The sequence below is a fragment of the Esox lucius genome, chromosome 15 (genome assembly GCF_011004845.1).
Source record: "Esox lucius isolate fEsoLuc1 chromosome 15, fEsoLuc1.pri, whole genome shotgun sequence".
Taxonomy (NCBI): Eukaryota; Metazoa; Chordata; class Actinopteri; order Esociformes; family Esocidae; genus Esox; species Esox lucius.
Genome location: NC_047583.1, coordinates 16,486,228 through 16,513,383, shown reverse-complemented (window position 1 = coordinate 16,513,383; position 27,156 = coordinate 16,486,228). Strand labels below are relative to the sequence as shown.

Genomic DNA, 27,156 nt, shown 5'->3' with positions numbered 1-27,156 from the left:
ATTATTCTCGCATCCTCTCCTCTGCTCCTTGGTTTCCAAACCTCCCTCTCTCTCACCCTGAATGGACAACCTACTGACTGGTTGTGTAATTATTAGATTTCAGATTTAAATCCAGGGCTATTTTATATTAACAGATGCTATGATAACCCAGACATGAGAAATAAATAGCTTTTAATACTTGGCCTACTGTATATACAAATCAAGCATCTAAATGGACTTTATTAATCACATCCAAAAACACTTATAAACCCAAAATATATTTTCTACTCTTTCTTAAATCTTGCCCATGAGCTTGATAATGAGTGTGCTGGGTTTCACACTATAGGATGAACTGTGTACAGTTGTTGACCATCACTTAAATACATAACTAAGCAAGAAAACCCAAGAACTAGAGGGCAGAACAATTTACTACAACATGGATTTTTATTTGACAAGAGCAAAACTAATACTGGTATGTACAAAAGTAATCTGTATAAATTGTCATTCTTTGCATGCGTGCTGCAGGCACTGATTACATACGCATGAGAACATATCAACAGGCCATGCACACAGCTGCATCTTACAGAAAGAGTAAACATGGCTGATTATACACTTATACATTGTATTGATTGTTATGATCAATTTCACCCCATACTGGCTTTAACCTTACGCTACAGGCACTTTATTCGAGTCTCAATATCTGGAAGCTAAAAACAAGCATGCTGTAGTAACATTCAGAGAACATTCTCTGCATTTCTTATTCACTAGATGAAGGGACTATGTACAACTCTTGACATGCATTAAATACATTGTGACTGGTGGATAATCCTGGTTAACAAATGGAATTCATTAATGCAAGTCATTAACGCAAACCTATGTTATAAAAATGACATGTAAAGTACACCTGTCATATCAGGTTCAGTTAGATTGATTTCTTAAAGTAGAGGATAGTCCATCTATTTGCTAAATGTTGTCATCTAAATATCATCAAAAACAGTGCCTTACATGCCATGCCTATGTCAATGACTTACAAAGTAAATGTTTACGCTAGTATAAAAAGTGTTTTAACCTGTGATACAAATGTAAACATTTTACAAATATAGGCAATTCAAAGATAGCCACTCAGTTACAAGAAATCCATATAGTTACACATCAAATGTAAATGTTCACCTGTGTAATCACTGGGAGAATCACATGTGATGTTAGTTTGATTAGTGGAAACTGACATTTGCAGCACAGAGTTAGCCTCTAGTGATTTGACTGACAGAGTCAGCCCCTGGTGATTTGACTGAGGAGGATGACCAAGGGACCTAATATGTGAACTGATGGAGTGGTTGTAAAGGTCATGGGATTCAATACTCCGTAATCCCTGACTGGTCATGGACCTTCAGAGAAAGTCTGAGGGATGGCAGATCATAATGCTGACTAACTGTCCACCTCAGTATGTCATTAAAGACTACTTAAGATAGTTAATCAGAAATAGAGGTCAACTAGGCAGAACCTCACAGTAAAGAAGAACAAAGTAAATTAGAAGGCCAATAAAATTCTATGTGGAGAGAGAAGAAATATTTAGGAAAAATATTTGCAAGTATAAAAAATATTTGCATGTATAAAGTTAAAACATAATATATGAGACAATTCTCTGTCCTCCATTGGTGGGAGGAGCCTCTGACCTAGGGGGCAGAGGCCCACTGGATAGATAAACAAATGTCATTTCCCAGAAGCAGCAACTAGAATTAATGAAGGTGCATCATCACCATCAGTCCAAGGACTGTAACTACCAATTAGCAGAGCAAAATAATACACTGCCAGGGAGGGTCATTCTTGGCATAATGTTATTAACAGATGCATTGGGATATTTAAAGCCTCTTGTCATTTAAGCATGGACATATTGTCTTGCCCTGGGAAGGCAATAAAAAGGCCAAGGCCATCATCATTCCAACTAAATGAAGGAACTAGAATGCTATTTTCGAACAGGTTGTGCTTAATATCAAATCCATAATGAACCTTACAACAGTCAGAAACCCCATTCAGAAATGTCACTGTTTCTAGCCTGCACATCCATTCAATACATTTCACATGAGTGGGACGGGTGTGGCTTTGTGACAATGACCACACAAACAACCTTTCTGACACAATTTGACAGCTCCAACACAGTTCTACATCCAACATATTGCCAAAATGATCTAATCTGCAAGTCTGTACACTATTCATTCCCAACCTACAACGACTAAGTTGTGAAACGTTTAGTCAGACTTCCTATTGAACCTTTTCAGGTAAGTCCCTCTGTTCAATTTTGTATGCCTTTTTTCACTGAAACATTTCAAAACTAAACTTTTTGTTTGGTGGAGCACCCCTGGAGTTGGTTGTTGCTGGTTATCGCAGATCTGATTTCAACTAGGCATAAAATCAATGAGATGACATGAAAAAGTCTGTGTCACTGAATTGATTTAAGTGTCCTTCAGCTACTTCTCTTAAAGGAAGGGGAGAAGTGATGAGTAATAGTGATGGATACAGTTACCATGTATGATAAAGAACAAATACATGCTGATTCAGTGTGAAATGAACCTCAACTATACAATTCCAAAATCTAGAAATGAGGAATATTTATTTTCAGTGTTCATGAAATCCAAAAGTTTAGACGTAGTCTGTATTTAGCATAATACAAAATTACTGAAGATATAAGTCTTCTATTTTCTTTGTGCATTTTACTAAAAGATGTATACTCTTAAGATGTCAAAACTACAATCATAACAACACACCGATTTTTGTTTGATACCACAGTAAAAACAGTCTATCCTGTCTGCCTGGGAGCTCTGAGTGGGATAAATCTCTCTCTGTTGGACTGTAGGAGGCTAACTCATTCCGCTCCCATGAATGACCAGATGAGTGACTAGGTGACAAGTGTCCTGGACTACCAATACATTCCTTGCCGGCCCTCTCCCGATCCTCTCTGTGTAATGCTGTACTCTAGGCCTCCAGGAGGACGTGCCAACGACAGACCTGCTGGCCTTTAGACTCCTTCATGTCCACCCAGTGCAGCTGCTCCTCCTCCCCGCTGCTGGTCTGGCCCAGGGAGAGCCAGCCCACCATCTCCTTACGCTTCATGCTGCGCCGGCTGTAGATGGACACCAGCAGGGTGACATCAGACAGCTGGAAAAGGGCCACCTGGAACATGAAGGTCTCCTTGTAGACCGGGTTGGGCTGGCCCCGCCGCACTGACGTCTTACACCGCGAGACCTGCTGGCCCACCGAGTTGAGCAGAGTGAGCTTCCCATAGGTGTCTGAGGGGGAAACAGGAAAACAGACCAAGAGAGACAAATGTACAAAATAAGAGGTTATAAAAATAAAACAATACACTCACCTAAAGGATTATTAGGAACACCATTCTAATACTGTGTTTGACCCCCTTTCGCCTTCAGAACTGCCTTAATTCTACATGGCATTGATTCAACAAGGTGCTGAAAGAATTCTTTAGAAATGTTGGCCCATATTGATAGGATAGCATCTTGCAGTTGATGGAGATTTGTGGGATGCACATCCAGGGCACGAAGCTCCCGTTCTACCACATCCCAAAGATGCTCTATTGGGTTGAGATCTGGTGACTGTGGGGGCCATTTCAGTACAGTGAACTCATTGTCATGTTCAAGAAACCAAATTGAAATGATTCGAGCTTTGTGACATGGTGCATTATCCTGCTGGAAGTAGCCATCAGAGGATGGGTACATGGTGGTCATACAGGGATGGACACGGTCAGAAACAATGCTCAGGTAGGCCGTGGCATTTAAACGATGCCCAATTGGCACTAAGGGGCCTAAAGTGTGCCAAGAAAACATCCCCCACACCATTACACCACCACCACCAGCATGCACAGTGGTAACAAGGCATGATGGATCCATGTTCTCATTCTGTTTATGCCAAATTCTGACTCTACCATCTGAATGTCTCAATAGAAATCGAGACTTATCAGACCGGGCAACATTCTTCCAACATTCTGTCCAATTTTGGTGAGCTCGTGCAAATTGTAGCCTCTTTTTCCTATTTGGAGATTTGGAGATGAGTGGTACCCGGTGGGGTCTTCTGCTGTTGTAGCCCATCCGCCTCAAGGTTGTGCGTGTTGTGGCTTCACAAATGCTTTGCTGCATACCTCGGTTGTAACGAGTGGTTATTTCAGTCAAAGTTGCTCTTATATCAGCTTGAATCAGTCGGCCCATTCTCCTCTGACCTCCAGCATCAACAAGGCATTTTCGCCCACAGGACTGCCGCATACTGTATGTTTTTCCCTTTTCACACCATTCTTTGTAAACCCTAGAAATGGTTGTCCGTGAAAATCCAAGTAACTGAGCAGATTGTGAAATACTCAGACCGGCCCGTCTGGCACCAACAACCATGCCACGCTCAAAATTGCTTAAATCACCTTTCTTTCCCATTCTGACATTCAGTTTGGAGTTCAGGAGATGGTCTTGACCAGGACCACACCCCTAAATGCATTGAAGTAACTGCCATGTGATTGGTTGATTAGATAATTGCATTAATGAGAAATTGAACAGGTTTTCCTAATAATCCTTTAGGTGAGTGTATATATTGTGCTGATATGTCTGATTGTACGTATGACGGTTAAAATGTGCCTGCAAGTTGTCTGCTCACCAGGCGGCCTGTTGATGGACAGGTTGCGAAAGTGGCTTCCCTTGATAAGCTCCACAGAAAGGCGTCCAGTGGTGGCATTGTAGGACAGGCCCACCAGCAGCTCAGGAACGCCCCCGTGGGTCAGGGACTGGGTGGAGGATGCACTGTCACTCTGGGACACCCCGGACAAGCTGACTTGAGAGTCAATACTCTGTAGCGTGAGAGAAAGACACACACCAGGATGTTTAATCCATATACAGTAACAGGTTAGCAGTATTGCGTTCTGTTTTCATCGGGGTTTAGGGGGGTTGGTCCTCACACCTTCATGTTGCTGCGGGGCTCAAGCACCAGTGTGGTCTCCATCTCTCTAGACTCTGAACTCAGCCCCCCAAGACGGAACACCTTCTCCCCCATCATTCGCTCGCGGGAAATTCGCCCCCCGAGGGCGTAGAGGCGGAAGCGCAGGGCTAAGGCGCCCAGCTCAGAGGGGTCCAGACGGGAAAAGCGGAAGGTTTCATTAAATTCGGGCACTGAACCCTTCTGGACGGAGGTCTTATAGCGCTGCTTCTTTGCCGGGAGCAGGACCACGTGCACCTGCCATGAATCCATCCCACTGCGTCCTTTATCTGGAATGTCCTGTGCTGTCACCACGGTAACCAACAACTTCTGAGAGGCGGCCTTGTAGTCCAGGATGACCTCTAGATCACCACATTTGGAGATGGGAGGGCGAGGAGTGGTGCTGGGGGGGCGAGAGTGGACCTCCTCAACAGTGAGATGCTCCTGCTAAGAGGGGAAACAGAAAAAAAAAACTTAAGTCAAACTCAAAGTCACTGGGTCTGGGTCCCATCACTGGTAGTCTGGGTCCCATCACTGGTAAACTAGGTCCCATCACTGTTTGTTTGGGTCCAATCACTTATAATCTGGGTCCCAACACTGGTAGTCTAGGTCCCATCACTGGTAGTCTGGGTCCCATCACTGGTAGTCTGGGTCCCATCACTGATTGTCTAGGTCCCGTCAGTGATAGTATGGATCCAATCATTGGTAGTCTAGGTCCCATCACTGATAGTCTGGGTCCCAGTGTTTTTATGTTCTGCACCCTGTACTGAATGTCAATGTGCACACAGGAAGTGGAATGTTAGTTTAAGAGGCTCACCAGATAGATTTTTGGACAACTGCTATCATGCTCCTACCAAATAAACATATAAGAAAGATAATTGTGTAAAATGGATCTACTGTATTTTTTTCTGTTTGTGTGTGTGTGTGTGTGCGTGTGTATCAGCCAGAGATGGATCATGCTGTTGAAAAGAAAATGCACCCCAGGCAAGCAGATCTTGATTTGGTCAGTACACACAGCATAGACTGTGTCACCATGTTGACAGAGCATGCAGAGTATAGGCGTTGGCATGGCAACCACTGATCACAGATAAGATAATCATAGTGATGGTTACAATTTACTACACACATCAGGCAACATGTGCTCCTTCAAGCTGTATCCTGCCCCAGCACACAATACATTCCCTGACAAGGTAACATGAATTCCAAGGTTAGCCTTGACTCAAATGATCCAACACAATATGATGTAGAATTATCTTAAAGGTGTAATACACAACGGTTTTGTCTTGAAATCAATTCATTTTTAAGCAGCTGTGATTGTAAAGAAAAAAATGATATTACTGTCTTAGAGTGGTGAGGGATACGTTATTAGAAAACTGTTATTAAGAGAATGGTTTGGAACTGTCTTCCTTGTTGGTTTGTTAACTTAGAAGTTACGTCACCTGGCAGCCAGAAAAAACATGACATTTCAACCAGCCTTTTCAAACAGCTCTTACACTTAAATTACGTTATTAGAAAAGTGTAAATGTCTTATTCCAACCTCACTGTGTGAACATGGGCCCTTAATACACAGACACACTCACACATGTACAGCAACAAGCTGTCGCAAAAGCTCGCCTGGGTCTGGGCCTGGGCAGACAGTGAAATGTGCTGGAAGCCTAGCTGCAGTGCTAGCCAGCATCACTCGCCCACTTGCTCTCACCTCACTCAAACTGGGCCCATAATCAAGCATGACACAGCAGTGCTTTAGCACAGTATTACACTAACACGCCAATGATTAATAAACAACACTAAGTAACGCTTTACAGCCACAGGTTGGGCCACATTCATCAATATTTATTAGACATAAGGAAGCAGTTATGTGCAGTTCCCAATAATCCTGGGACTCAAGCCAGCCTTGTCTTTGTATGCCCAGAATTAATCAGGGAAACTGGGACAAATGCATGGCATAATGGACACAGGGTCGGGAACCTCAAAATACTACATTTTCTAACACAAAAGTTGGGTGCCTATACAATCGGTATTGTGATCTTCACATTCTTTATGTATTGCAATTTAATATTCCAAACATATTGATTACCATACCATAGTATGTCTGCTGCAGAGATACAAGGGTCATGAGGAAATTACTTATGATAAGTAATGGAAATAAAAGGTGCCAAAAATCTATTTTAAAAATGTAATGGAAACCAAGGAATATACTGGAGCTCTGGGACACATACGGCACAGACACAATATTGTGATAATGTCAAAATGATATGATAGACTGTCTTAAAGATATGGAAAGGCATAGCTTTTTTCCATATATTGCTAAATGACAGGGGTGCCTGTTATTGACAAACAAGATTTCCCTTGAGAAGAAATGTTGAATCTACGTGTAGCCATGCTACTGTATGTTATTGCTAGGAGAGTTTCATAACCCCAAAATGTAATCAGGAAACCCCTGGGCCCTTAATATTGGTTAATTAGCTCAAGGTGCCAGCGGGAGCTTGTTGGCTGCAGTACCTCGGGGCTCCATGTGGAGGAGCTGTCTGTGGGGTCCATCTTATCATAACCCTGGTTGTCCACGGCCGTTTCCATCCCCAGGCTACCCTCGGTGGCCTGGCAGCTCTGGCTGGGTACCAGGCTGGCCGCTGTGTCCAATGAGCCCTCCTGTGGTGGTCCACCCATACCTTCAGTCGTTTCCTGGGCCCTAAGTGAGCCCCGCTTCTTATCCCCAGACGATAGGGGGTCCTGGTGGTCTCCATCCATGTCTGGGGAGGATCACAGCAGGGCTTCATGAATACAATACATGAGATGGTAACAGCCCTCACACCGGGATACTTGTATAGCACCGATGCAATGGAACATAGTTCCTTTAATACAACATATAAGACAGAACAGACTTCTGTAATTAAAAAAAAAGTACCAGGAAACCTAACCTATGAAACATATTTCACTGTGTGTATCGCAAAGTATGCGAATACATGTCAAAAACTGAAGCAATACACAGCGTCAAACTTGAACAGAAATTACAGAATTTGTTCAAACTTGTTCCTTGAAAAAGGGTGGCTTGTACACACTGTACCATGGGCTGATCAACGGCAATTAACACCAATGCAGTATCATTAAGGACGGATTTACTGTTATATGACTACAGAGTGCTCACCATGGCAACTGGGCATAATGTGACTCATCAGTGTGCGTTGTGTGTTCCTAGGTTCGACTGGATCACTAGTTATATCATAACACCATCAGTCAAATGCTAGCAGGAGCAGGGAAATGTGCTCAGGGCATCCAGGACGTACTCATGGTTCACTGAGGCATTTTGAAACCCCTTGACAAGATTTCAGACATACAAACAATTGTAGTCTTTATCAGTGCTACCCGCACATCAAATGTGTGACTGTTTGTGATCTTGTGCTACTTAAGATTTTAGCTCAGTTGTGGAGATTCTGTACCTAAAGTGCCCTCCAGACTAATTAGCACCCTAGGTAAATATGAACTGAAAAGGCTGAGATTTTTTTTTTATTGCTTTTTATCAGCTTGATACTAACACTCAAAAATTCACATTAATCAACCCATCAATTAAGTGAAAGTTGTTAAAGAACCAATGTATTGTCAACAAGAAATAATTATTTTATTGAAAAACATGCCAGCCAAAGTTATTGGCACTCCTGCATTTAGTACTTTGTGCACCGTCCATTTGCCAAGATATGAGCTCTAAGTCATCTATAATGTTTGATGAGGTGGAAGAACATAGGAAAGGATTTGAGACCATTCCTCCATACAGAAACTCTCCAGATCCTACCGAACTCTCAGAGCCATTGGTCATCGCTTGTGGACTCTCCTCTTCAGCTCACCCCACAGGTTTTTAAAAGATATTTAGGTCAGGCACCTGTGATAGCCATTGCAAAAGCTTGATCTTATGGTTAGGGAACATTCTTTATGTGGATTTGAAGGTATGCTTTGGATTATTGTCCTCCTGATATATCCAAAAACTCCTCCTGGTAGAGCCAGACAGGGTTTGGCCTAAAATCTCATGGTTCTTTTTTGAAGGACCATGGCACTTTTTACTCTAAATGCACCTCTAGTGTTTTCTGCGAAAAAGCTCAACTTTATTCTCAGCAAACCATAAAACCTGGTTCTAATCGAAGTTCCAATAGTAAAATTCAGCCATTGACGTTTGGGCTTGAGAAACAGCAGAGGCTTTCTTTTGGCAACCTTTCTAAATAACTTGTTGGCATGGAGTTGGTGTCTAATTGTGGTTTTGGAGCCTTAGGGACCCCAAGATGAAGCACATGGGGTCCAAATACACATACACCCTCTTCCAGGCAAGTTTTGCAAAGCTCCAGTGGTTTTACATTTCTTAATTATCCCTAATATTGGAGAGGGGTATTTTCAAGAGTGTAGCTTTTTATAACCATTGGGAGATTTTTGATGGTCAACAAACTCTCATTTCATTTACACCGATGAGCCAAACATAATGACTACTGACAGGTGAAGCAAATAACGTTGATCATCTCCTAACACAAGTCAAGGTCTGGGTAGATAAAATGGTAGGCAAACAATCAGTTCTCATAGTCACGTGTTGGACGCAGAAGAAGTGGGCAGGAGTAAAGACCTGGGTGATTTTGACAAGGGCCAAATTGTTATGGCCAGACAGCTGGGTCAGAGCATCTCTGAACCGGCAAGGCTTGTAGGGTCTCCCGGTCAGCAATGGTGAGTACCTACCGACATTAAGTCTGAGAAGAGACAAAACACAAACCGGCGACAGGGTGTTTGGCGCCCAAGTCTCTTCAATGTGCAAGGGCAATGAAGGCTATACTGTCTGGTCTGAACCAACAGAAGGTTTACTGCAGCAGAAAATGCTAATGATGGTTATGGGAGGAATGTGTCACAACACACAGCGCGTCGCACCATGCTGTGTACGGGGCTGCGTAGCTGCAGATTGGTCAGAGTGCCCATGATGACCCCTGTGACCACCATAAAAAACAACTACAATGGGGTCATGAGTGTTGGAACTGGAACTGGATTCATGACAATGTTGTTTCCTGATGGCGTGGCCTCTTTCAGAAGGATAATATGCCCTGCCACACTGCATACATTGTTCAGGAATGGTTTGAGGAACATGGTAAAGAGTTCAAGGTGTTGACCAGGGCCTCCAGATTCCCAAGATCTGAATCCAAATGAGCATCTGTGGGATGTGCTGGACCAACAAGTCAGATCCACGGCAGTTTCACCTCAAACTTGCAGGACTTGAAGGATCTGCTACTAATGTCTTGTTGCCAGATACCACAGGACACCTTCATGAGTCCATGCCTTGGCGGGTCGATGCTGTTTTGGTGGAAGGCGGAGGACCAATATTATTAGCATATTAGGCAGGTGGTCATAATGTTTTGGCTCATCAGTGTGTGTTCTTCAGCCTGGCACAGACAAAGACTTAATGGAGTTCAGGCATTTTGATGGGAATACAATGTATTATATACATTATTACTGCTATTGACGTTTCCTTACATAATTTAATAAATGTGTCAAGAGAAGGAAACATACGCATGTAAAATCAAAAGGCTTGGATCTTGTGATGTCATTCGCCAATTCAGGCCCTGGTACAACCCAACGTGTCTATGAATGCAACTCTCCCCTCGGGTTGCAATCACCTGAATTTTTACCACATTCGTTCTGGGTTCCCTATTTAGTTCAGGGCGGTGTCTCGCTTCTAATGTGAGGTATTGTTTGTCTTGTCTGCATCCATACTAAGCCGTAATTTCTCCTTGTTATAGAAAGCCTGACTACCCTCCTTGTGCCCTGACCTGTGCCTGCCTTTCGACCATAAACTTTTTGGATTATCCCTTTTGTTAAATCTGCTCCGCTCATTCCGATTCTTGGGTACCGACCTTCAACCTGCCCATCGAATACTAAACAGCCTACTCCTCTGATTTTTCCTTTTGTTGGGTTTATAATAAACATCCTATGCTTGGGACCAACTACCTCCTTGTCATCTGAGTGCGTTCATTACAGAGCTAGATCACATCTATCTATAAATACTATACCTATAAATAATGTACCACATTTTTGAGATCCAACAATATCACAATAATCTGAGTGTTTTCAGAAGTTGCTTTAATTTCAGTCTAATTTGTAATCAATTTGAACTTTATTAAATACAGTATGTATTTTATTCAATTGAATTAAATGTAACAACTGTATAATATATATAATACAGCAAAATGTCTTCTTTTTGTCACGTAAATGGTGAGACAGTGAAGTCAATCTCAGACCAAGGGATGATGTTCAAACAGATGCATTGTATTCCATAGAGCTCAGAACCACTGGGTTGGTTGACATAAACGTTTCAGCAGTCATTATGTTAACGTTGGGAAAATAACGGCACAAGCAAGAGTCGGAAAGAGTTGCCCGTGTAAAATGAAAGCAACGAATCCAGTGAGATTTAAGTGACAAGTGGATAGCCTTCAAATAGCCTACAGGAAATAAGTGGCTGAAAAGTAGAGCTCCGCGGATGGGTATGGGATACACTTTACTGAGCAAAGGTACTGCATACACATTGCTATGGTGGGTTTGAATGAATCCACATTAATAGTGGTGGAGGAGGTTGGACCAGACAACTACAGTTTGTAATGCCAGGGTCTACATTAATCATTTTTTGTAAATGTCTAACACACTAACCACCATTAGTCCATTAGTTATTAATTAATGTATAGACCCAAAGCGATATGTGACTCTGTGTTGATCCCAACAGAGTTGTCCAATCAAGCTTAGCCCTGAGCTCTCTGCAGACAGAAATCTGGGAATAAATTTTAGTTTGGCGTCTGGAGCAGTGTGTTGATTTATTAACATGCTGCAGGAGTAGATTAGACTCCATGTATTTTGGGGTGCACACGTTTTGAGTGTATCTAATCTGTGTGCACGTTTAAACAGTGTGTGTGTGTCTGTATCTGTGATTTTGTGTGTGTGTGTGTGTGTTGCCTTGGCCAAAATAAAATGAGAAAAATGCAATAGTTGGACAATGAATAAAGAATTTAGAAAATATTTTACATTCTGACTGATGTATAGCTGACCTGGGCTAGAGTTCAGGAAGAATTTAGGTATATTCTGAATAAGAGTTGCAATTTGTTTTTCATTCTTAGAATGCACTCACATACCGTATACATTTATGTATTTTCACATTTTTCTTAAAATACATCAAATGCTATGTGCCTCATTTGCATACAGTGAGTACATAGATTAATAAATAAATACAAAAAGGCGGAACAGTAGTCTGATTACCAGTGACTGAGAGGGGCACTCTGGTTATATGATCACCATAATGAAATTGCCTTAATTAACACACCGTTTTAAAAAGAAGTGATCTCACCTCAGCCTGTCTTAGACATCTCCACCAATCACATTCTCAACCAAAATAAAGTTCAGGTGGGCAGCAGGCTGTCTGGAGATGGGGAAGCACTGCTCTGTCTGTGTTATTATGATTGAATCAGACTCTTATTATGTCTTCTAAACCAATGATTTGTTTGCAAGGTGGGACTTTTCAGCAGGAGAGAGATTTTAGATGGATGATCACGTGATGGGGCTGAACCTTTAAACAAAAATTCCAATCCTTGCCACTCCCTTTAACTCGCACATAATGTGGATTACAGGGAATGAAGGCAAGCTAACTAGACTGCTCCCATGTTAATGGTTGCAGCCACCAAAAACCAGCTCTGCCAAACCTTACTTCTGTCAACCTGAAGACATTCATGTGCCATTCATGAGTCATTTCATTTATTGACACGTTCTCTTGCATATTTCAACAAGACAGCAGGAGAAGGAAATTAAGAGCAACATCAATAACATCAATAGAAACAAAATATATATTGTTTGTGAAATAATGTCTAATCTAAAAAACAATCCCATTTACAGAAGTTGCTTAAAATTCAACCTATGCTGAATTGCTGCAATAAATTAAGGGAAGTTAAAGTGAGTGGATTTTGCAGCCCTCAAACACAGGAAATAGATGCCTGAAAAGTAAATATCTTCAGGTGGGTGAGCTTTTGTGCTTTGGTAAAGTGTGTGTGTGTGTGTGTGTGTGCGTTTGCATGCATTTACCTTCACAGTCTGAAGGCTCTGTGCTGCCCTCCTCCTGGTCAGACAGTAGACGGGTGAACCTGTTCTGTTGTCCTAGTGCAGTCTGGGTTAGAACCTCAGTTGTTCCTGTAGAGCGAAAGCTCTGAGAGCGAGACACAGAGATCCCAAACTGCTTCACAATCTCATCCTCACTGTCCGAAGAGCTAGAATGATCCTCATCGTTTCCGTAGCTGTTAACTGGATGGATCACAGATCACACGCGCGCACACACACACACACACACACAGGTTACATTAAACAAGGTACACACAGGTACACAAGGAGATGAGGAGTAGGGGAGGCGAGGGGAGAGGGGAGGAGAGGAGGAGACCAGAAGAGAGTGCAGGGGAAGAGAAGGGACAGAAGGAAAGAGAGTGAAGGAGAGTGAAGAAGAGAAGAGAGGAGGGGGAGGAGAGGAAAAGATAGGGGTGAGACCAGGCCAGATGTGCATCCTCATAGAATTAATAAAACTCTGTCGTTCCCCTCTGTCTCTTTAATAACAAAGCATTTAGACGCCATTAATTCCACCAGCAAGTCCCTCATTAGTGTTGGTCACCCAGCACGGAAAGTCCCTTACCTGAACTATATATCGTCATGGTAACCCATGATGACTCCAGTAAGTGTAAAAGAGGCTGTTGATTGAAGTCCTGTGGGCCTGCCCACCACTCATGTCTCACTGTGTCACCAGGGCTACAGTAGCCACACCTGTCTAACCCTTGGCATTAATGTTCATTGCAACCTACCTGACAAAATACTATAGTTGACACAAGTATAATGTCGTATATATAACGGTGGTCTATGCTACAATTTTAACTGAAGAGTATTTGTGGGTTTTACTGTAGAACTACAGTCCCTTTTCTGGGAGGGCTGCAGGTACTTTAAATGTAACCAACATGGAAGACCAGGTGAGTTGATTTCAGCCAATCGCTGAACTGATCACTCCAGTAGCCTTGATGCATTCAAACCAGGGTTGCACTTCTACAGTTTATTAATCTCCTGCAGTTTCCTACACACTTCTATAACGAGATGAGTAGTATTTCTTCAGTTGGATGGTCATCACTACTGGAATGTTATGACCACAGCTCAGTGCCACTCTAAACTCTGCAGTCCACCATGAGGGCAATCACTCTAAGGCTTGTCAGTGCACTCATTCCACTCTCAGAACCATTTTCACTTCCTGATCATTATAACTGCAGAGCACTCATCACTCCGATTCAGCCCTAGTGACTGCACAAGACTGCACCGCCAGATCCCAGACGAGAAGAAGGGAACAGGTTTATCTCCAGAAGGCTGAAGAAGACCTGCCAGCACAGAGAGCAGCACAACAAAGCCATCAAGGTATGGATATGGTGGAGAACCACTCCTGAAGAGAGTGACCTTGAGACTATTTCTCATTCCTCTCTGTCTCCATTTGATGGAAAGCTCACTTAGACGGCTACCCTCCAAGCCCACGTCTAAAAGCAGGCCAATCTCAATTGACTAATGCCTACATTAGAGCTGAGTTTTATAAAACCGTGTGTGTGTGTTCATTATGCTGTTCGCAGTGCAAAGAGCAGACAATCAGAGCAATCAGACTGTTATTACCTCAGCCCTGTCTTTCCTGTGGAGATAGATGTCAATACTCTGAATAAGAGGGTCCCTATAGAGAGCAGCCCTTATTCAGTACAGTGAGGGGTTCAGAGGGAAAGCAGGCTGTTTCATTGGCCATCAACACCAGAACAAAGGCTCACAAGTAACCTTAACGTTTGTGTGTTTACTGGGTGTTATCCGTCTCCCTCAGAGCTGTGCGCATACAATGTCCTTAACTCCCATTTTATACCATCATAACATACACACCAGAATTGTAAGAATTCACATAAGACTTTCTATTCACAATCTTCAAGGGGATGTGTGACACATGTACGATGGGTACAACTGCTACCACACAAAAGAATGTACAAACACTGAACACTTAAACTTTACACTTTTATTTTGAATGACTGATAGCTACAGTACTTAACTGAGTAAGGTCTACTTACACTATACTTGGTTTTATCATTGTCCCACCCAGCCATTTTAAGATGAATACAGTGTGTACGCCTGTCTCAAGTAAATATTGACCCACCCAGTTTAATGATAGATAACCCCATTTACCTGTTGTGCTAGCCTGAACAGAGTGCCATGAGCCCGCCCTGCTCCCAGCCTGCTCTCTGTCCTCCGGTATGATCGACAGACGCTTTGCCAAAGGAGCAACCACGGAACAGGAGCTTCTAGGACTACTCAGGCCCCGTAGGGCCAGCTGAGCCTGGAGAGCCTGCAGTCTCTGCTGGGGGTCCATGGAGGTCACAACAGCCCTGGGTGTTAGGGGCCCTAAACCCTCCTGGAGCTCTGAGGGATCCAACAGCTCCTGGCTGCTTCCTGGCTCAGCAGGGAAAGCCTCCTCAGTCTGGCCCTGTCTCTGTCCCGAGGGTAGGAATGTAGACAGAGACTCTGATACCTGGATGAACCAGTCTTTCAAAGTAAGGACCTCTGATACGGGATCTTCTTTCTTCATCTTATAACAGCACACCTTAAAGATGTTACCTCAGAGTGACATGACTTCAACTCTGACTGAAGAATAGTACGAACCGCAACTCTGCCTAGAGAAAAGTATGAACCAGAAATATTGACACTGCCTTTCCATGCAGTATGTTTGCTCAAGGAACTGAACTACAAGAAAATGCCAGAGTCAAAAACACCACCCTATCCAACTGAAAGAGTTCACTGTGGGATTGTGGGAAATGTTTGCAGAGTATCTGACTAATGATGAGTAAAGCTTAGCCTCCTCTGACTTAATGATTAACATTAAAGATGCAGTCCAGGATCTTAAGCAATCTGAATATACTGTATGAATTGGAACCACTAGCCCCAGGCACAGAATCATTAGCCCCAGTCTCAGGACCACAAACCCATGTCTCAGGACCACTAGCCCCAGGCACAGGATCATTAGCCCACGATTCAGGACCACTAGCCCCAGTCTCAGAACCACTAGCCCCAGGCTCAGGACCACTAGCCCCAGTCTCAGAACCACTAGCCTGAGGCTCAGGACCACTAGCCCCAGTCTCAGGACCACTAGCCTCAGTCTCAGAACTACTACCCCCAGTCTCAGAACCACTAGCCTGAGGCTTAGGACCACTAGCCCAGTCTCAAGGCCACTAGCCCCAGTCTCAGAAACACTAGTCCCAGTCTCAGAACCGCATGCCCGAGGCTCAGGACCACTAGTCTCAGTCTCAGAACCACTACCCCCAGTCTCAGAACCACTAGCCTGAGGCTTAGGAACACTAGCCCAGTCTCAGAACCACTAGCCCCAGTCTCAGAACCCCTAGCCCCAGTCTCAGAACCACTAGCCCGAGGCTCAGAACCACTAGCCTGAGGCTCAGGACCACTAGCCCCAGTCTCAGGACCACTAGCCTCAGTCTCAGAACTACTACCCCCAGTCTCAGAACCACTAGCCTGAGGCTTAGGACCACTAGCCCAGTCTCAAGGCCACTAGCCCCAGTCTCAGAAACACTAGTCCCAGTCTCAGAACCGCATGCCCGAGGCTCAGGACCACTAGTCTCAGTCTCAGAACCACTACCCCCAGTCTCAGAACCACTAGCCTGAGGCTTAGGAACACTAGCCCAGTCTCAGAACCACTAGCCCCAGTCTCAGAACCCCTAGCCCCAGTCTCAGAACCACTAGCCCGAGGCTCAGGACCACTAGCCCCAGTCTCAGGACCGTTAGCCCAAGGCTCACAACCGCCAGTCCCAGGCTCACAACCGCCAGTCCCAGGCTCAGAACCACCAGTTAGACACCAAGCCAGTTTACTCACCCAGTCCTTGGCGGACTCCCGGCTTGCTTCGAGAGTGTTTCCTTTGGCACTGCTCCTGCAGACAGGGTAGACCTCCAACACGGGAGAAACACAGTTTCTTATTGATGAAGAGGAAGAGGAGGGCCAGAAACACCACAAAAACACCCACTGCAGACAGGAACCCAATAGCCTCTGGAGTGACTGTGAGGGAGAGAGGACACACAAAGACACACTGATCAGACCACATAAACAGACAGCCTGAACACACACACACAGTCATACACACAGGATACAGACACAGACAGAATAAACAGCACTTTAGTCAGAGAATCACATTTCAGTTTCTGTTGAATTAAGATAACAGGATAAAAGCATAGAGATGTATAGAGGACTGCAGAGTCCAAAAAGCAATTTTAGCACGGAAAGCCCTATAACGTCTTTCACCCTTTGAAAGTAGTCCTAACTGAGTGCCTTCTATGCCTTATTAAAGGGAGCGGTTTATCAGAAAGGATCAACCAATAAATGCTAAACATTCTGTAATTACAGGTGTGGCTTCCCTACCCAATTGGAAAGGGTCACAATGAAAAGGTTATCTATGTGTACAAGAAGACAAGACAGTGTCTGTACCACCAGGTATTGATAGGGTTACTGTTAATTCCCTGCTGTTCTCTCAGACAGTTTACCTAGTATCCTAGTTTGCTCATATAGTTTACTAAAGCAATATATAATAAAAGCAAATATTACAGCACCTTTCGCTTTTTGTTGAATTCCTTCCTCAGCACTTTTTAAACTTACTTGAAAATTCCTTGAAAATTCTTATAACCTTCCCTTGATTGGTGCTTTTGAAGAACCTTTTTCCAAATTTGCTTTGAATGTTGTAAGTGGTGATGTTGTAGTGGTTATTTTCTGTTTAATATTTGTAATTCATTTAGAACAATTTGCAGATTTAATTTTCACTTCAACATTATGGATTTTGTGTTGATCAATGGTAAGAACCCCTAATTAAATCCCCTTTGATTTCATGTTGTAACACAATAAAAAGTGGAAAAGCCACTTCTTATGCGTGTCACTGACTAAAGCCCCCCCTGTTCATACCTGTATCCTTTGACCGACTGGTACTCTGAAAGTTTAAATATCTTGATGATCAATGTGAACTTACAAAGTCATGTACTCTTATAATCTCTAGCCTGGGGTGTGAATACTGCTTTATTAGCCTACGGATCTTAAGGAATGTGGTGGAATTGGCCAGCACCGTCCAGGTTTGGCAACTCCTTTGAGGAATAATGTTGGAGAGCATTCCTTCAGGTGCATAAGGATTCTGGTGTAGACTTTTTGAAGCGGTGTGATTTGAGTCTAGTGTCATTGTATTTGCTTCAGAAGACAGTCCGCTGGGCCTTAATCACAAAATGGAGATGGACTCTGTGGCACTCCCCATGTACTCAGAGACGCAATAGAACAGATATGGCATCTATATACATCTCTATGGATAAAAGCTACATATAATGAGTGAGGTATCTTTTAAAAAATGCTAAAAATGATAAATCTGCAAAAAAAACAATGATATATTATTATTATTTAGTTTTGTACATTTGAATACTATGTTAGTGTTTGAATATTATGTTACTATTTATGTATCACACAATTGTTTTCAAACTACACTTTCAGACATGGCCCTAGTAAGCATATTGAGCAACAAAAGCTGTAGTAAAACTTAATTTCAGAATACTGCATACTGCATACTGCATAGGCATGTTCAGTGAGCTGTTTGAGATGGCGACATAAAATAGTCTGTTAAATACTCCACTGTCAATGACCAGACTCTCCTCCTCCAACCCATGACTACAAGTACAGTACAAGTGGGAGTCATGTCTTTCTTTTTTGTTTCCATGGCAACCTCCAAAGTGGAATGGAATCAATGAAAGGAGAAGAGCTTTGCCAGGACTGCATGCCCTGGAGAAACAACTGTTTCAAATGGCATGAAGTCAACACTACTGGGAGGATTACTGTAGGTGTGCGTGGGCGAATGTGTGTAGGAAACGCTGAAGCGTGTAATACAATTCCTTCATCTATTTCCTTTCTTCATTATTCCATGATGTCTCTTGTCCTCAGAATGGTCTGTTGTATTGTACAGCTCTTCTCTCACTAAGCCCCTGGATCTCCTATCTCCCCAAGGTCTCTTATTGTGGTCTGTTACATACCCACTTACAACCTGTGTACACTGTGAGTGTTCATGTGTTTCGGTTGTTTTGGTAAATATCAAATGATAAGCCTACATACATAATACACTCCAAGCTAAGCATAGACGATTTGTGATGAGACCCAAAACCAAATAACTGTGATTCCCTTCTCTCCTGCACACAGAGGGTCCACTATGTCTCTCTGAGAGCCCCCTGTGTCCCCATACAGATGGACAGGAAATTGACCTAGGTCAGGGGGTTGGGGTGACACCTGGTCCTCCCACAGAGCACTCAGCAGAGCAATCTGCCTCTAACAAACACACACATACACACACACACTGTTTAAAACAAAGTGCTTTGAAACACCAAACTAGTGGCAGCTGAATTGTCATCAATAAGATAAAACCTTCAGTCTGCAGACATGTTATCATGGTATTGAAACACATTGTCTGTCTGACCAATGAAACTGTCTGACCAATGAAACTGTCTGACCAATGAAACTGCCTGACCAATTAATGAGTTACAGGGTTAACTACTGGGGAAGGTTTGAAATTCTATTTAGTGTAAAACTTTTGTTTAACACTGATTTATTTATCTGATTATTTGTCTGGTTTAACCCACTGTGGCACAGAGCTCCATTCACCAGTAGCAACTACAGCCTCAACCGCCCGCATTACAGGGTAATGTATTGTCCAAATTTCATTACATGATCAAAAAGTATACATTTGGCAATTTGGCCGAATGGTTTTGATACACAGAAGTATTTTAATACATAGAAGCATTTTATTTATTCCAGTAATGCTTCCAAATTTGTGTAAAAATAATGATAATATCTAAAAACGCTGCATTACACACTATACTCTGAAAACAGATCTCCTTTAGTTGAGGTGGAATATTACCATGCTTTCTATCAGTCATTGAAAATAACCCTGACATCAAAATGTTCTCTCTCCTATCTCTCTCAGTTTTCACTTCAAAGCTGTGTGGAAAAGTCAGCAGCATAATAAACAAGCAAATGTTTAAATATTGAGTGATATTAAAGAGAAACAGAAAAAAGCTCATGATATGTGAGATTTTCACTAAATGTAATACAGACGGTACATAGAAATATTCTTTGCAGGAAGGATTGTTGACACACCTCTTGCAGTTTTAAAAATATTGGTACCATAAATTGCAATCTAAAAGGTCTACACAACCTATTTCTCAATTTTAAAGTTTTGATGGTATTTTATACCAAGTATTTACTTACCTCCAGAGTAAATACTTGATGCAAGCCCCTTTGGCAGCCATTACCACAGTGAATACTTTGAAAAGTATTATATCATCAGGTATTTTCCTTTTACTTAAGCTCAGTAAATGTAATTACAAATTTAGAATTACAACATGATTTTGTAATTACCTCTGATTTTCAAGCTACTTTAAGTCATTGCCAGGATTAGGTATTCAGATGAATGGTGCTGGTATTCCTGTTTTACCTGGGCTATGCTCCTTTTACATTTATTTTGATCTTGACAAACTCCCCAGCATACAATACGAGCTGCCATATAATCGAAGGATCTCCTAATTTGTCAAAGCTATTTGCATCGCATTTCTGTATACAGTTTCATTTGATGTTCATTCCCTTCAATTTTTTTAACATGACGTATGTTGTTTTGTGTGTTTACCTGTCATCTTGCAACTGAATGCTTTTGGCCAGACCATTATTAAAAATGACAATTGGTTTTCAAATGACTTCAAATGACTAGTCAAATAACAGCAAAATAAATAAAAACAAAAATACCCATAACTCGATACTGCAATTACAATAATTGAAATGCAGAGGGTTTTACCGTGGTTGAGTTACATTGAATGTTACCCAAACTGGCTCATCCAAGAAGGAAGCCACTTTGGCTAAACCATGATAGGAAACGTTCACTCATCGGACAACCTTAGTTTTCTTAGCAGGTACCAAACCACTAGAGGGAGTCACTACAGATTAAGGATATCAGGAAACCCATTCTGACGATGCCTCCCCGCAACCAAAGATACACCAGAATTGCTTTCCAAGAGGTGTGGAGCTTTCCTTAATGTTCCAATCTTCATCCTGATTTAAATGTGCATGAACAATGTCAATCAATGATTCCCTACCATATTATTGAAAAATGTTGACAAAAAGCAATGGATACACAGTATGTTGCCCAAAGAGTTCTGCAAAGTTGGTAGACTATTTTCACAAATTATTCATAGCTGTAAAGGCTGTCAAAGGTGCTTCCACAAAAAAATAACTCTGGGGTATGAAGACATATAATGAATACATCTGCATTTAATTATCTGTAAGAATGTTCTGTTTTTTATTAAAACATTTTATGTATTGAAAGTTATTTACTTATCTGGAGAAATATTAAATAACCCCATTTTAGACATTTTAAGGCAGCGAAGTGTGATGTTTTTTCAAGGGGTGGGTAAACATTACCAACAGAGTAAATATGTCAACTTTAATTATTTCTTAATTATAGTTATAGGTACAAACATTACATTAATATAGTATGTCAACAATTCCAAACGACTCTGAAACAACCATTCTATGGACTGAATATTAAGAAAAGAAAACATTTTGTTGAAAAAAAACTCCTTTCAACAGAACCTAACTGACACTTCAGCAGGCCCGCTCCTATTGAATCATCAAACAAGATCATGCGCAGACAGGCATTAACATTCAAACGCACCTCGCCTCTCTCATCCAAATAAATCTCCTATACCAGTCCGCTGCCCTCTGGCAGGACTAACAGATTGAGCCAAAGCAACATTAATCAGTTCCAGAAAACTCCAGTAGAATCAGAGCTCTTGAAGATGTTTGAGGAGAGTGAAACGTAGATCACACAGGGGTATAATGGAGAGGGGCAGGGCAGGAAACAGCACTGGGATGTTCTGTGTTTGCTGTGTGCTCCTGGACGTGGGCCTCTTGTCAGGGGTAGCAGGTGTAATTGTGACAAGGCAAGGGCTGTGTATGTTGCCATTCTCCAAGCCTGATTTGTATTGTCAAGTATACTGCTGACTATGTAGATAGTCGCAGATGAGGGCACCAACAGGTGTTTGTGATAAATACTGTGCCTGGAACACAGAGAATCTGCTTCTGGCCAGAGGGTTGAAGAGGCCAAACCCAAGGATATCATATTAGGTTTTCTCTTCAAACCCAATGACCACAGAGCATATCTCTCAACTCAGACACACCTGAGCATCACAGCAACGGTTCAGTTTCCTTGGAAACAGCCCAATGGCTCTCTGGCTCTCTTAAATAATGTGATAAGTGTATTTGCCCACACAGAGAAAAGGCCCGTGTAACCAAGGCGCTCCCTGTCAGTCTTGCCATCACTGGTCAGGAGAACAAGAGCCCTTCAGTGATGAGGGGAGGTGTATTAGTATGAATCAGAGACAAAGGTCAGCACCCAACGTGGGGACCAGGAGGCACAACAACAGCCAGGGGTCGTGAAAGGCAACAATCATCATGAACATGTGGGCTATATTTATTACATAATGACCACTCACAGGTGAAGCAAATAACATTGATCATCTCCTACCAAGGGCACATGTCAAGGTCAGGGTAGATTAGATGGTAAGCAAACAATCAGTTCTCATAGTCAACGTGTTGGATGCAGGAGAAATGGCCCGACGACTGGGTCAGAGCATCTCTGAAATGACAAGGCTTGTGGCGTACTCCCGGTCAACAGTGGGGAGTACCTACCGACAGTGGTCCAAGGAGGGACAAACTGGAAACCAGTGACAGGGTGTTGGGCACCCAAGGCACATCAATGCGCAAGGGCAACGAAGGCTATCCCGTCTGGTCCGAACCAACAGGAAGTCAACGTTGGCTGATGGTTACGGGAGGAATGTGTAACAACACACCCTGCTGCGTATGGGGCTGCGTAGCCGCAGACCGGTTGGAGTGGCCATGACCACCACCAAAAGCACCTACAATGGGCACCTGAGCGTCGGAACTGGACCTTGGAGCAGCGGAAGAAGGTTGCCTGGTCCGATGAGTCCCGTTTTCTTTTACATCAAATGGACGGACGTGTACATGCGCGCTGTTTACCCGGGGAGGTGTCGGCATCGGGTTGCACTGTGGGAAGACGACAAGCTGGCCGGAGAGGGTGTGATGCTCTGGGCAATGATCTGCTGGGAAACCCTGGGTCCGGGCATACATGCAGACATTAAGTTGACAAGTGCCACCTACCTAAACATGGTTGCAGACCAGGTACACCCCTGTATGAGAATGGTATTCCCATGATGGCAGTGGCCTCTTTCAGCAGGATAATGCGTCATTCATGCCTCAGTGGGTCAATGCTGTTTTGGCGGCATGCAGAGGACCAACAGCATAAGAGACAGGTGGTCATGATGTTTTGGCTCATCAGTGAAAATCATCAAGGTCTTCAGTAGTGTTTCAGTAGTATCAGCACTGTCACAATGGTGATGTGCAGATGCCCTCTGCTGGGTCCATAGGGTTGTGCATGAATACTCTACACTGAGCCATTTCATGTCTCATCTAAGTATACTATACATTACATCACAGTCCCAGAGACTGTTCCCCAAACTGCTCTGACTGATGTTATAGAAAGAGAAAGCCGTAAACCCAAGAGACTGAAGACAATAGCACCCTCTGTTGAAACTGTTATCATGGCGTTCCACATAAAGATCAATGGATCAAATAAAAAAAGATAGCTCTGCAGAATTAACCTTCCACAAAAGTTATCATTTAGTTACACAAATTTATCAGAAATATCAGGAGATTCAAACTACATAGAGGTTACAATATTAAACATTTTTGTATATCAACCAAAAAAAGTTACTGATTTCTAATCAACCAATCTTCATGCATCTCGTTATCAGCCAACACCAAGCAGAAAGAGGATGTTCTGATATAATGAAAGCAGCTCACGTATCCAGGCAGACTTTTGTAGAGACAGCCCTGTGGAGGTAGACTGGGATTCAATAGGTCCTCTCTCTCCCTCCATGTCTCACACTGAGCGTTCAGGCAGAGTTCAATCCAGCTGTGCTGCCCGCAGGATCGGATCAGTTCTCTCCTCAACCTGCCTAACTCCTCCCTCTGTGAATTGTGTTGGAGTGGAGGAACTTGCCCCCTCTGTCTCTCCTAATGTTCTTCCTGTCCTACTGGCCCAAACACCCTTCCTGAATAATGCTCTCAGACACAATAACATTGAGCGAGGTGATGACACTGATCAAAGCGTCCAGATTCCAGTGATTCCAGTCTAACAAACAATAGCAAATCATGGTCGCCAACAAATTAACTCAGCAACATTGGAACAATGTCCCCACCAACACACGTAAAGGCCTTATGATCACAATGGAGTTGGGTTGCAGATGGCTCCCAGCCAGAGAAAATAAGGCACCAACAAACACTGAACTGGGATGAGAAACCTTTCATCACTAAATAAATCTCCAATCTAGATTCCTCTAAATCTCTCTCTTTCCAAAACACTAATTCATGGAGGGCATGTTGTGTCAGGAACGTGTGAATAAACAGTGAGAATAACTTTGCATAAGCCAAAGCTGACCAGACAGGAGAGATGGATGGATAGGGACAGAGGACAAACTTAAGAGTCGCACTGTGACCATCCCTTTCCTCAACTAAAGAAATGTAGGTAATTGAGAAGTTAGTCTTAATGTGATTGAACTATCTGTGGAAATCAGTGTTTGATGACTTGGATAAAGGAATGTCGGCCTCCTTCAGGCTTCGCTAGCCACCAAAAGAGAACAAAGCGTATACCATGGCTCCATCTACCAACTGACAATGTCATAACCACAGCACCTGTTATGCTAAAAACAGCCTTTTGATTCCATTAGTTACTAGAAGCTACCACTATGAGCCTCAATTAAGCTATAACTATGTTCCAATCAGAGAACTCAAAGATGAACCAGGCAAAAGTAAATATAGATTAAATATCAAACACTGAATGAAGGGCATCGTGTATTGTAAAATTACCATATAATGTAAAATATCAGATTCAGGACACTCAACATTTACAGTATAATTCCGCAGACATGATACTGAACTCAGTCACCAGCACCAAAGAAAACAGTGTTCCCCCTGTATAGATTTATTTAGATTCATTTGATTAACCTATTTGTCTGGGTAGATTCTGATACCATGTTGTTTTATGAATTGAAAGCTTGTGCTGTTATCTGTTGATCGGCCAAATGGGAACAATCCTTGTTCCAAGCTTCTGTTTAGAGTAACACAAATTGTGTCCTACATTTACCAATCTCAGCTAAATCCTGTTTTGCTTGCATAGTAATAAACCCCTATAATTTGTAATTCTGTGTTTATCAAGTGTTATTGCAAACAGGTGGGTGCTAAATAATATAATTCACTAAACGAGTTTGAAGGTCTTAATAATAATAATAATAATAATAATAATAAATTAATTATGAATGCAAGAAAGTTTAATTTAGTTGAATTAACCGAGAATCATTTTTCAAACAGGTCTGGTGGTGCCTCCAAAAGGTTAATTTGGGCTAAAAAACTATTAAACAGTGTAATAATGAATAGGTAACATGTCCAACGGCTGGGTTCAGACAGAGGTGCCTGGCCTCATGATGTACCCTGTACACATCAGACAGTTACAATAAAACTGCCTTGTAGTTACATTAACGGTGTTTTGACTCCACCTACATCTTTCCTTGACTACAATACGTGAAAATACAGGGCAAGTCAGCTTTAGTAAAGAAAAAAAAAGGTTATTGAAATGTGAAGGAATAATAGATAACACTAATCGAGCACTTTTACAAGATAGGAACGTTTGTGGGTATTGGGTCAGTTAAGGATTCTACCATTCATTAATGTCCCTACGGTTACTGTCAACTATTATTCAACATCCTTTTCTATAGCCTTGGAGGGGCATGCATATTTATGGGCTTATATGTATAAACAAATATGCATTTACCCAGAACAACCATTCAATTCCATCGAAGGCTGCAGGCTATATAGCATTTTTACTTGCATGCCAGTGTATGTGAGGACAACATAATAGACCTACATACAATTCAAGTATTGATCTCAAAGCAGGCCTTTAACGCTTAACCGAGTTTATATCATGTGTCCTAATTAAACATATACCCCATTGGACACTGATGAGTAAACAACAATAACAAAAAGGCCAAATCGCTGCAAAATATAAAAAATAAAACAAGGCAAAGGGGAATTCTCCGCTCAATTGAAGAGCACATCGTATTTTCCAACTTCCAAGTTAGCCGAAAAAGAAATAATGTAGTAGCTAATTAGCATACGCCTGACGCAGCAAACATAATTGTACTTATATTGTATTCCAGTAAGAGCGTTGTAAAATTGAATCATATTAGTCAGTAGCACTAAAACAAGAGAGCTTGTCAACAGCCGAACATGGAATAATTGTAGGATACTAGCCGGTATCGCTTGCCTCTGCTCTGCTCAAAAAGATATGTTCGTTATCTCTATTTGGATACTTACTATCGGAGGCCATGGTTGAGTCTGTTATAGGTCCGATTTAGAGTAGAATTAATGTTATAGTGGCATCCGCGTTGGACATTGTCCATACATTGCCGCACAGATATTGTCTGGTAGCAGGATGCTGGATGCAGTTTCTTCGCTCCCCTCTGCAGTTGCCCAGCTCTCTAGCAGTATTTACGCACGGTTAGTTGGACGGTTCCAAACACCCTGACGATTGGCGAACACACGATTTCTAGCGCATCAAAACGAGGTACTGACCTTTTATGTTCTAAAATGACAGTGACAGCAAAAACTTACAATGTTTTCCACAAAAACATTTGTCACTGTCACAGGGGAACACGGACAATGTCTTTGACCTGGTTTTGGTCCACTAAGTGATCTACTTATAAGGTTTCATAAATAAACAACCCCAAAATAACAGAAAAACAATTACCTATCTTACCACGGCACGGGAGTCCACAATCACTTGGGAATTCTCATTTTGGTTCCGGCTGTCATTATGATGACATGCTACAAGATCTTCTCTTGCCTCAGCATCACCAATGCCAGACTAGTTGTCCATCTTATTTTATAGTCAGCAACTGGCAGCCAGCAACCCAGTTAACCACACATGACAGAACAATTTGCGCCTTTGCTTTGGTTTCAACTGATAT

General features: G+C 42.4%; 1 protein-coding gene across 4 annotated transcripts; it reads right to left on the bottom strand.

The window, feature by feature from the left end:
• Positions 1-402: 402 nt before the first annotated feature.
• Positions 403-26,753, bottom strand: syt16 (synaptotagmin XVI). 4 transcript variants are annotated; one of them, XM_010878813.3, is made up of 7 exons: positions 26,504-26,753; positions 16,868-17,104; positions 13,021-13,236; positions 7,444-7,691; positions 4,927-5,388; positions 4,627-4,816; positions 403-3,263 (listed from the first exon to the last, which is right to left on the bottom strand). In XM_010878813.3, exons 1-7 carry the CDS (start codon positions 26,514-26,516, stop codon positions 2,950-2,952), a joined length of 1,680 nt encoding a protein of 559 aa, XP_010877115.2. In that variant the 5' UTR covers positions 26,517-26,753; the 3' UTR covers positions 403-2,949. The 4 variants fall into 4 exon arrangements, with proteins under 4 accessions (XP_010877115.2, XP_010877116.2, XP_019909381.2 ...); XM_010878814.3 differs by having other exon boundaries at positions 16,868-17,047; XM_020053822.2 differs by lacking the exon at positions 26,504-26,753 and adding an exon at positions 15,172-15,475 and having other exon boundaries at positions 16,868-16,950.
• Positions 26,754-27,156: the final 403 nt, after the last annotated feature.

What these genes read in the sequence shown, in the direction of transcription:
- syt16 (XM_010878811.4), bottom strand. Translation starts at nt 15,571, where the DNA reads ATGAAGAAAGAAGATCCCGTATCAGAGGTCCTTACTTTGAAAGACTGG. An exon ending in TGTTCAGGCTAGCACAACAG is followed by an intron (nt 13,237 to 15,171) that starts GTAAATGGGGTT and finishes TGATCCATCCAG; the next exon opens with TTAACAGCTACGGAAACGAT. An exon ending in AGAGCCTTCAGACTGTGAAG is followed by an intron (nt 7,692 to 13,020) that starts GTAAATGCATGC and finishes GATCCTCCCCAG; the next exon opens with ACATGGATGGAGACCACCAG.